General features: G+C 34.1%; 1 protein-coding gene across 1 annotated transcript; it reads left to right on the top strand.

The window, feature by feature from the left end:
- The first annotated feature begins 264 nt into the window (after positions 1–264).
- Positions 265–5,069, top strand: LOC143612718 (outer envelope protein 39, chloroplastic-like). Its single transcript, XM_077086633.1, has 11 exons — positions 265–346; positions 458–524; positions 836–877; positions 993–1,137; positions 1,227–1,385; positions 2,285–2,355; positions 2,444–2,522; positions 3,045–3,160; positions 3,244–3,391; positions 3,461–3,530; positions 4,485–5,069. Exons 1-11 carry the CDS (start codon positions 313–315, stop codon positions 4,640–4,642), a joined length of 1,089 nt encoding a protein of 362 aa, XP_076942748.1. The 5' UTR covers positions 265–312; the 3' UTR covers positions 4,643–5,069.
- The last annotated feature ends 7,157 nt before the right edge of the window (positions 5,070–12,226 follow it).

The raw sequence follows: 12,226 nt of genomic DNA, 5'->3' as shown, positions 1-12,226 counted from the left end.
CCTGGTGGAAACAAATGATTTAGCTCGGTTTAGATAGTTGAATCGATTTTTTAACGGATTTTGAGCAAGTTGATAGTTTCTTCAGTTTAGTTTTATAAATTGAAAAAATAGAAAGAAAAAAGGCAAGAAACGTGCAATATACCAAAACCAACCAAGTGAGAAAGAGATAACTTGGCTTGCTTCCGTCCGTCTGAACCATCAACCGTTTCTAGTTCTTCTTCTTCAGCATAATATTAAACCCTTGAGTTTGCAATCAACCCTTTAATTGTATTGTATGATTCAAAACGTACGCCCTTTAATTTGATCTGATTGATGGGTGCTCAGAAGAGCGTACATGCCGGCAAAGGTCTCTATTTATTTATAAATAAATTATTAAACCCTAGAAAGGAAAATGTGCCTATCGTATACTATTTCCATTTCATTGCTGATTCATTTCTGTTGTTATTATTTCATACAGCTAAGATCGATTTCAATGTCGATTTCACGCACAGGCTATGTGCTGCTATGATGCTTCATTCTTTCAGGTCTTTCTTTCTTCTTCTTCTATATTCCATTTAGATTATGTGAACCAAACGCCTTTTGAAATTTTACAAACTCTTCTGTTTCTGTGGTTTAGGTTTTCGGTTAAAACTGAGTTTAGTTTTTGAAATTTTAGCAGAGTTATTGGTAGGGTCCGCGGAGTGAGTCCCCTGGCTCGAATAGCATGGCATGAAAAGTATCTAAATGAATCAATACAAACAAACATGTAATGTAGGAAGCAGTAAATTACGTTATTTTTAGTTTAATTGATTGGCTACTCTTTTGTTCTGATTCATTTTCCTTTGATGTGAAACAGAAACTCAGGCACTGGCAGCCCTCTTTCACTTATTGTTGGGAGGTATGATTATCATTTTAATTGCACAACATGTTTACTTACATATTTGTTTTCATGTGAATTCAATTATGTACAACTTATATACTTACTTTTTTTTTTTATTTATTTATTATTGCAGTTTGTGTATAAAACACCCAAACTTATTTGGAAAAAGTGAGAAGCTTGATGTATCATGGGACAAAGGGCTTTCGGATTCCAACGTATTGATCGCATATAGGAAACCGAGGCCTGAATGGCTTGCTCAACATTCTTTTATTCTTCAGGTTTGTTAATATCTAACGTTTTTTGTCAACCAATAACAGTAATCATTTAAGAACCACTAGATCTTACAAGAGTCAATTTTGTTAACCAGCATTCGGTCTCACCTGAAGTTGGAATACATGGTGTGCCTGTTGATAACTTTTCAAGAACTCAAAGTGGAGGTGTGAATCTTTGTAGATTCTCTGCAGGTTTAGATCTTGATGAGCCCGGAAGTTCCAATTGGAGCAGTAAAACTAGTATAAAGTTTGAGGTAAAGGAGAGCGTGTTATGTACATGTGGCTATTTAGACCGGGTTAGGCTTGTAAACAAACCCGAAAGAACACCATCGAGGCTTCTTCGTGTTCATTCGTTTAACTATAACCCAACAAACGTTTAACTATAACCCAACAAATGATTGAAAATGAACATTGAACGAACTGGGTTTTCTTGTTCATATTCGCTTGTTAAGAAAATAAACTTGTTCATGTTTGTTTATTAATAGTATAAATGAACGGTTCATGAACGTAAACGGACAATACTAAACATTGGTGAATGAATACAAAAGAAAATATAACCGAGCAAACACTGGTTATAAGACAAAGTAGACATGAATATTAATATGTTCGGTCTAAAAGTATATACAACTGGACTAAGTATTAACGAGTGATTGAAAATATATAAAACTAGATTAAATTGTGATGTCCTAATAAATTTAAATGAATATATAAACAAACGTGAGCTTACGAACATAAATGAAAGTATGAACGAATTCTAATGAATCAAATATTGAAGCTTAGCTAGAGGATGTACGGGTCAAACATGTTGTAAAATATCCGTAGTCTATTTTTAATGAGTACAATCGTTTAAATTATTTTATTCAAATATTTATGATACGTCACTCAACCTGTCAAGGTTGAACCTCCAACATCGAGTTTTGACTTTTAAATGCCAAACAGATTAATAATACTAAACTTTGAATTAGTAGCTAAAATTGATAGCAAATACATCAAATCAAGTTTTTGTTACAAATAAATGAAATCAAATTTTTGTTACAAATACATGAAATCATATTTTTGTTACAAATACATGAAATCAAATTGTTGTTACAAATGGATTGTAATTTTATTATTGTGAAATGATTTGTTTGACCTTGGTCAAATTGGTATGTAGCATGTGCGTCCAGTCAACGATGATGGCCACTCAATAAGTAGAGATCTACATGGATTTCCGGTGACTTGCAGGTATTTATAATTTACCCATATTCTGTAAATGTTAACTTTTTAAAAATATTGCACTCTAAAAGATATCTCATAGTATTCTGTAATGCAGCGGTACTCGTGATGATAATATGGTAGTGTTGAAACAGGAGTCCAGATTCGCTAAGGCAAATGACCATAGTTTTACTCGGGTTATTATTCTTTTCTTGTTAAATTATTTTTCTGTTGTATATAATGTGAAGAGTTAATCACACAAATGGCCTCTGTGGTTTGACTCAAGTAACATATCTGGATATTAATGTTTAAAAGTAACAAGTTTGGGGTTTAAGGCTCTAACTTCCGCTTACTTTTCTGTTAACTTAAGGTAAAATGACCAAAATACCCTTTTTAGAAACTAACTAACTATATATATATATATATATATCTATGCGTGTGTATATTAAGGAGTGGTTCAAATTAAATTTTTTATCAATATATATATATATATATATATATATATATATATATATATATGTTTAATGTGTATACAAGTCAAGTTATCCTTATATCCCAAACACGTTACTAACTGAACCACAAACCCCAGACTTGTACTTTTAAACCTTAGCAGCCAAAGGTGTTACTTCATCCAAACCACATGGACCATTTGTGTAATTAACACTAATGTGAGCTTATTGTCATTTGTAATTTTTTTTTGAAATATGTTTTATGTTCAGTTTAGTCTACAAATAGAACAAGGGATTCCTTTAATGTCAAAATGGTTAATCTTCAACCGATTCAAGTTTGCTGCTTCAAAGGGAGTGAAAGTGGGCCCTGGATTTCTTTTGGCAAGGTAAATTGTTTATAAAATATTCACTAAAAACTAAAGTAATAATTTTTTTAATATTATTTAGTCACATGATTTTTATGCGACAGTCTTACAGGTGGGTCCATTGTAGGTGATATAGCTCCTTACCAAGCGTTTGCAATTGGGGGACTTGGTAGTGTACGGGGTTATGGTGAAGGTGCAGTTGGATCTGGTAGATCTTGTCTGGTTGCTAATGCTGAGCTCACATTCCCTATGGTAATTAGTAACTTGTTAATGGGCATTTTAGACATTTCATCAATAGTAAAGCATTTTTTGTATTAACAGAATCATATGCTTGATGGTGCTCTGTTCTGTGATTTTGGATCTGATTTGGGTTCTGGTCGTTATGTTCCCGGTTAGTTTGGATCTCCCTTTTGCTTATTAGTATTTTACTGTTAAAGGGTATTTGTGTCATTTTGCCAATAGTTAAGATGGTTTTTTTTTTAATTGACAAACCAACTGTTACAATATACTTTTGGGTCATAGATGGTTAAAGTTGATTCTACATGTTAAATAATAGTCAAGTTACTTTACATGTAAAAGGGTATTTAGACATTTTATGATGTTTTTCTTAATGTACTTGACAAGTCAATTGTTACTTTTCTTTTGTGTCAACAATGGTTAAAACTGATCCTACATGTTGACTAATAGTCAAATTATTTTTACTTGTTGAAGGGTAATTTAGAGTAGACGTCTCTTTATCTACTTAACCAGTCAATTGTTGCATTTTTTTTTTGTGTCAAAGATGGTTAATTGATCCTACATGTTGACTAAGAGTCAAAACTATTTTACTCATTAAAATGGTATTTTTGACATTTTACCAATAGTGAGATGCTTTTCTCAATCTATTTGACAAGTCAATTGTTGAATTTCTTTTGGGTCAAAGATGGTTAAAGTTTATCCTACATGCTGACTAATAGTCAACTTATTTTACTCTTTAAGTCCATCCTTTATGGTGAGGGGCTTCGAAGCCTCTCCCCAGTGCCACGTCAGCGTCACGTGGGCACTGGGGGCTTCAAAGCCCCACCCCAAAGATGCCCCTATATGGTAAGGCCCACTTCGTCGTCCATTGTGTTTAAGATAAATACTGTATTTTCAATTGTTACATTTGTTTTTGGTTCAAAGATGGCTAAGATTGATTCTACATGTTGACTTATTGTCAAATTATTTTACCCTGTAAAGGGTATTTTATCAATAGTCAGGACAATTTTTTAAAATCTAATTAACAAGTCAACTTTTGCCTTTTTTTTTGAGTTGAAGATGTATAAAGTTGATTCTACATGTTGAATGTGATTCATTTTTTTAATAGGAAATCCGGGCTTAAGACATGGTAAACTGGGAAACGGGGTTGGTGTTGGATATGGAGTTCGGGTCAAGTTTCCAATGGGTCACTTTCAGGTTGACTATGCTCTCAATGATTATCATCAAAAGACCATCTATTTTGGCTTTAGCAATGTTGCTTCTTGATCCACTTTAAGCGTTTGGTTCATCTAGACTTAATCATTATGATCCAAATTTTCAAATTCTTAATGATGGTCAATGTCAACAAATTTTGTTTGGAGCCAAACATGGATGTAAGTATAAGTATTATTATCTTATTAATTGCTGTAAATACAGTATTTATTTGCTAAGTTTACAATGGTTTAGAACATTTTCGTATATGAATGTAATTATGCAACGTTAGCATCTAAATCAGAATATGTTGCACTGTTAAGAAAATAAGTATTCCACTTAAATGGGATGGATTAGCAAAAGAGTTGGATCCATGTAATTATTTAGTAAACCAATGGACTCATGGAGATTTGTCAGCATAGAACAACTTGTTGTACCGTGACCCAATCTACGTAGATAGTAGAGTAAATGTCCTTATATTTATACATTTTAAATGTACAATTGTGGTTGTTTAGTAGATATGAGAAGCAACTAAATTCAGTTGAACTTTTAGACGTGTATATACATCATAGTTATACTAAAGATGAACTAACTTTTGTAGCGTCTACTAGTTTAAAATACTACCGAACCGATGGCGTTTGTTTGTTGTTAAGTAGTGCCTGGTTCATTCTCCGTTCATTGATTGACTGCAGTGGGGTCGGTAAGAAATGTTGGTCCGTGTAACCTTTTGTAATCGCCATATCATTACATCCAATTACCGGAAGTAGACCGTGCAAAAAAAAAATGGTTCCCAACCCGAACCGGTGGATCTGACCCGGAACCGGTTCCAGGTCGTACCCGGTGGACCCAATACCCGGTTTGGGTATTTATATACCCGAAAGCCCTACCCGGTTATGGATATTATATCTCAAAACGGTTCCTACCCGGTTCCGGTTCCTACCCAAAATAACCGGTTCCGCCGGGTTTTTGCCACTTAATGCTACTGCAGCTCAAATATAGCTGTTGGAACCGGTTCCAACGGTAATATAGCCGTTGGAACCGGTTTTTGATGTTCAAGACTCATATAAATTGATTTGTTATCCATTGTTTCACTACCAAACTCAAAAACACTAAAAAATACTTCTCGTTTTACAACCCCGACCAACCTACGCCTCTCACTTCCACAACTTCTTAGTTGTTACTATGGCAAGCACCAAAAAGTCTAAGGCTAACAAGAAGGCTACTCCATCCGTTTTTGTTGACCCGATTCGTGTTGAAGAAGACCCCGAAGTTGTTGCGTCCTCGAGCATACCCGAAACAAAGAAGTATGGAAGAATTGGGATTTGGTTATATTGATCAATGGTGATACTAAGGCTCGTTGCAAATTTTGTGACACTTTCTTAAAGCACGATTCTAACTCGACTTTTAAAAAAACACATCGACAACAACTTTTGCAAGGCCTTGAAAGAAGTTCCCGCAACCGACCAAGTCGAATTGGGTCAAGATGGTACACTCTTTCGTTACAACATGAACCGGGTTCAAGATAGAATGACAAAGTTCGGTATTCAACAAGGTTTTCCATTTAACCACGTTAACAACCCGGAGTTGACGGCCTTGATTCGAGAAACTCTACAACCGGGATACACACATTTAAGTCGTACTACCCTTAGACGTCATTGTATCAAATTGTGGGAGTGTTAAAAAAAAAGATTTAATCGACTTTTTTCAAACTTTACAATCGATTGTGAGTTTAACTAGTGATGTTTGGTCGGCACCACACGGGTTACCCGAATCATACATTTGTGTCACCGCTCATTTGGTTGATCCGGTGTCTTGGCAATTGATGAAACACACTATCACTTTTGAAAACTTCCCATACCCACATACCGCCGATAAATTGTTTGAATTGGTGGATGAGGTAAAAATTTATCATAAAATATTCATCACCTTGTTACGGGAATTTTTTTCATGTTCGAGGTGTTGCACATATACAATTTGGTTGTTCAACAAGGTCTTGGCAATGAAAACATGGGTCTCAGTTTGACTTGCTTTAGACTTATGTTACAAGATATTTTCAAAAGTGGTAAAAGAAGGCATCTTGAATATAAAAACTATTGCAAATCGGTTGAAAGAAAATATTTGGGGCCGAATTGGGACGTTCCAACCCGTTGAAACTCAACTTGTCATATGCTCAAGTGTGCTTTTGCCCAACGCCAAACATTACAAAGTTTTCATAACAATCTTGTTGATCAATGTGAAGCCGATATGCTTCCCGACTGTGTTTGGGTCAATGTCGGTTATTTGTTGGAGTATCTTGATGTTTTCAAAACCGCAACAACTAAGTTATCGGGGGTTTATTATCCTACTAGTAGTTGGGTGTTGCAAGAATTGTACAAAATTTCCTTGAATTTTAGAGAGTTTGAGGAGAAGAACGAACTTTCAATGGTATTGTTAGGTAATGAAGGAAAAGTTCCTAAAATATTATGAAGACATACCGTCGGTGTTTACTTGTGCCGCCGCTTTTAACCCCTATTGGAATGTTAACGGGGTTGAAACATGGGTATGCACGAGATTGACCCGAAGTTGTCGACAGAAGCGAAGGATAATTTTAACAAATACCTTCAAGAACTTTATGATCATTATTTTCAACCTTATGGTCCAAGCACAAGGTCGTCTTTTGGGAGGTAAACAACAAAAAGTAAGCCGTGCAAGGACAAGCTTATAAATTTGATGAATGTTGTTCGTGAATCGGCAGTTAAGAGGCAAAGAGGAAACACACCAACAAGTGATCTTGGTCGATATAGCGGAGCAAACTATGTTGAGGGTGCAACGGTCGATGAAATTTGCAATATTGATTATTTTGGCTTGGCGGAAAGGAAAACAAAACGAATTTCCTCTTCTATCCGCCATGGCTTGTGACTTGTTTAGCGTCCAAGCTTCAACGGTTGCTTCAGAATCGGTTTTTTCTATTAGTGGGAGGGTATTATCGATGCGAAGAACAAAACTAACTCCCAAGTCTCTTGAGGTTTGTATTTGCCTAAAGGATCATTTGGATACGGTGGGCCGTATACAACACAAGGCAAACTTTGAAGACGGAATACCACTAGAGTGTCCAGTTCATGATGAGAAGGTGGAGGAAGGGCTTTCTCCGGGATTTCGGGTGGTGAAGAAGACGAGGATGAAGACTAAGAAGAAGAGTTTGAAGATTTGTAATTTTTATTTGTTTTAGTAACTTAATTTGTAACACGATCAAATTTCAAGTAATGTTTAGTTTTGCTTTGTTTATTAACTTGTTTTGATTTGTTTATTACTAGTAATGTTTTATTTGTTATTAGTCATGTATTATTTTTTTTGTTACCATTTCAATTGATTACAATAACGATGAACATTTTATTATAAAAAACACAACATATTACAAACATTATTAAACATAACAACTTTAAATAATAAACAAGGTCCGTCGTTTTAATCCCACGCTCTACAACGATTAAGCGTTGTTACTGGCGGCGGTAGGTGCTTGAGTTTTCAACTGACAATAATTTCCCTTTGTTAATTACCCCAAAGCATATAAACCCTAAAAGTTTGAATTCTCAACTGACAATAATTTCCCTTTGTTAATTAAAACTGACAAAGGGCTTTGATTATACGCATCAAATCGATTATAACACATGCAACAATTACCGAAATCGAGTTCGAATTGCTGGAGAATGGTCACCTAGGGTTTCACCTTGAACACCAAATCTAAACTCAAATTTAAATTTCTTAAAAGGTGCAATTGAATGAGGATTATGATTCGGAATGTAGCGAGGAATATGAGGGGCCAATTAATTGAATTATAAGCATGTATTTATAGTGTTACAAGGTCTAGGTCAGCCGCAGGTTTGTTATCGAGTGATTATGGTGTCAATTGGTTGTCATATTCCATGATTAGACGATGATTTAACTCATTTTTATTCAATTAACGATCTGATGGTATCAATTCCGTGATATTTGGCTTGAATCGTGGATCAAGAAAGCAAGGAATGGGGTGTCGGCTTAGGCTTTTTGAACAAAAATTGTAAAAACTAAGTATAGGGGATTAAATTGCAGATATTAAATGTTTAAGTATTAAATCTGAGTGATGCGTAACGAAATAAATAATCAAAGATAAATATAAAATAAGATATTTATTGATTTGATCAGATAAAATAATTCGGATACTATAATTAAATATCATAAAAAAATTAACGGATCGTGTTTCAGGTCTAAAAATTGACGAATGTTATAGTTATTGCCATCGTTACCACCAACCACCATCACCGTCTGTTGGCACAACCAAACACCATCACCGTCCACCACAATTGCCACCTACCTCCCATCACGACCGCCAATCACTACCAATTTAATTTTATTTCTTCATATTTTCTTGTCTACCAAATAACACAAAGTAATAATTCATTCCAATCTTGTATGGTAACCAAATATCTCTCTAAAATAGTAATAACCCATTTCATGCATTTCTCCATTTCATTACCATGCCCATTTCATTTTATAGTACACTAGTTTTTATCCCCCGTATTACGGGGGTCGTTTTATATTATTTGTTTTTAATATTTATCTATTTTTTTAATTTTTATTTTTTTTATTGTATGAAAGTTAATAATATACTTATGGTTTAATATTAAATTGTTTCACAAATAAATGAGATGCTATAACCCGGTTTAAAAACTATATGAGTTTGATGGGACCCAGGACCCGTTTATTATTTTTACTATAAAATTGGTTTTTTAATTACAAATAACATATATCTTTTTTTAAATAAATAAGATATTAAATTTTATCATATTCCTATTTTATAGGATTTTTGTATCAAATATTTGGTAAGATTAGTTTTTAATTTAATGAGATGTTATAACCCGTTTAAGAAATATATGGGTTTGATAAGACCCATACCCGTGAATTCGGGTCAAATGCATAAGAAGCCTCCATTTAAAAATTAACCAAATCTGGTGACTCCAAAAAAGGGGGAGCGACGACATCGCGACACGTATGATTTTTATGTTTTTGTTTATATATATTATAGATTCTATTACCTCTAACCAAACAAACTTCAATATTAGAGCATCTACACCGGGATCCAAGCCCCAAGGTCTGTACAAACATGTCATACCACAGACGAAGGATGGTGCAGATGCAACAGATGTAAAGGCGGTGGTTGTGATTCAGGTCCGAACCTGCAACCCTATAACAGACGACGAAGTGGGCCTTCCACCAAAAGCCAAATTGAAAAGTATTTTATCTTAAATACATAAATTTAAGACACCATATCGGAGGATTACTTGTTGATTGGTGGATTAAAATAGAAAATTGATGAAGCCATGGATGAAAGATGTAGGAAACTGAATGATGGTGGCGGCTGTGGAAGAGGAAAAGAATTAGGTTAAATACATATATGACTTCTTTAACCAATATATATTCTTCATCCTCATTGTTAAAGGTTTAAGAAATTGACCATAAACTCTTAAAATGTACTTTTTTTTATTCCTTTTGCATCTTTTCTTTAACTAAATTGAATTCATGTTGTAATGGCTATATGTTAAAAGAAATTAAATATATAATCAGGTCTATAAATTTTAACACACACATAATATACACTAACAAACAAATTTCTTATTTTCTTAAATGCTTTATTTTTAAATTTATATTTTTTAAATCTTTTTTTTTCAAAAGCTATATTTTTCAAATATTTTTTTCTTCAAAAGTTATATTTTTTAAAAGTTTAGTGTATCATTGAATTATATGTGAAATATACAGACTAGATTTCTTATAAAAGTAATCTGATTAAATATAATTTAATTGTATAAGTAGGTGGTGATGTGGTTTATGGATGCTTATTGTTGTGAAAAAAAGTAGAGGTTTTTGAGAAAAGTTTGAAATCTGATGTAATATGACGGTTTATGAAAGTTTATTGTTGTAGAGTAATAAACTTGAATTTGATTTTGATATACTTTTAAACAAGACAGAATTTCAAATTTTGTCCTTTAAAAAAAGCCAAATTACGGTCCGTGTCCTTTTTTTAGTTTCTTTGCAGGCGGGTATTATTGATGCGAAGAACAAAACTAACTCCCAAGTCTCTAGAGGTTTGCATTTGCCTAAAGAATCAACCAACTTGGTGATCATATCACACGATGACCTGCATATGCGTTAAAAATACAATAATTTTTTCAACACTAGGTTGAGTGAGTAAAACACCAGATATTTATGATTATTTAATAATAAATAAAAGAGCAAACTGTGTCAAGTGAGATAAGCAATTTAACCAAATGAGCAAGTAAATATGTTGTCGGTAAGCTTGATGCCAAATGAACTTGATGATGGCTAACACGAAGGACGTATAATCATACTAGTATGAGAATATGTTGGACCTCTCCGAAATGTATTCAAATAAAACATATAAGCATATAACACGTTAAGCATAAATTGTTAAACACACATGACTAACAATTGCAAGTTTGAGTATTAAAATATAGTAAAATATCTACGCACGCATATGTCCCCAAAACAGTATAAATGAGTTAAAAGAGGGGAGTGAGATACTCATCTTAGCAGACGAGCAAACGGAAATTTGTAAGGCCCCGTTACCGGTAACCCTACTTTCGTGTTGGATTTACTCATAAACACAGCTCTAAATATCAGAGTTAATTAAAACATTTACGCGGAATGTAAAACTTTCATAAAACATTACATAATTCATAATTTGTCTCAAAACATTCATTGTCTTTCCCATTAAAGCATTAAAGTTAAAACATCATAAGTCTTCAGATGCCCGACTCTTGTTCAGTGCCATGTGTCTCCTCAAGCAAGCTGCCTCATCCTACTCACCTGCGTGCATACTAAAAGTCAGCTACGCTGAGTGAGTTCTAGATAATCACATAATCATACCATTCACATAACATTATATTCTTTCATACTTTCTTACTTTCTTACTTTCATACTTTCTTACTTTCTTACTTTCATACTTTCTTACTTTCTTACTTTCATACTTTCTTACTTTCTTTTGTATTAACTTACCTTCATATCTTACGTTATAAAGAGCATTACGCCCTACATTCCTCGAGTATTATTAGGGCTCGGTACCCTCTTTCCTCGAGTATTATTAGGGCTCGGTACCCTCTTTCCTCGAGTATTATTAGGGCTCGGTACCCTCCTTCCTCGAGTATTATTAGGGCTCGGTACCCTCTTTCCTCGAATATTAGTAGGGTTCGGTTCCCTAGTTCTCGAATATTAGTAGGGTTCGATTCCCTCTTCGTTACCATACAACCGTACATCATACCTCGAGTATTATTAGGGCTCGGTACCCTTTCCGTAACCATACAACCATACATTATCATTTCTTTCTTTTATTATCTTTATCAGGTTCATACACATAAACATACATAACATACTTACCTTATACATAGCGTTACAACCTGACGGTACGTGCAATATCCGAAGATCGTTCACGTTCCATCAAGCAACATACTTTCATATTATTCACACAAGGCATACACTTATCTCTTAGGATAAGCGTATTAACAAACATATCGAGTATGCACACAGCCCCGAAAACATAACACATAAATGGGGCTAGAAACTCACCTGAACACGGTTATGTTCTCCGTTGATCGTAATCCCTTTCTTCAGTTGTGCACGGCTGACTGT

The sequence above is a fragment of the Bidens hawaiensis genome, unplaced genomic scaffold, assembly GCF_021521415.1.
Source record: "Bidens hawaiensis isolate Kalapana, Puna unplaced genomic scaffold, B.hawaiensis_p1.1 tig00035428_1, whole genome shotgun sequence".
Lineage (NCBI taxonomy): Eukaryota > Viridiplantae > Streptophyta > Magnoliopsida > Asterales > Asteraceae > Bidens > Bidens hawaiensis.
Note: the sequence above shows the minus strand (reverse complement) of the source record. Positions and strands in the feature narration are given on the sequence as shown.

Bases quoted from the DNA above. Each gene is read 5' to 3' on its own strand.
- LOC143612718 (XM_077086633.1), top strand. From the start codon at position 313: ATGGGTGCTCAGAAGAGCGTACATGCCGGCAAAG. The intron at 878-992 runs GTATGATTATCA...TTATTATTGCAG, and splicing joins CTTTCACTTATTGTTGGGAG to TTTGTGTATAAAACACCCAA. The intron at 1,138-1,226 runs GTTTGTTAATAT...TTTGTTAACCAG, and splicing joins AACATTCTTTTATTCTTCAG to CATTCGGTCTCACCTGAAGT.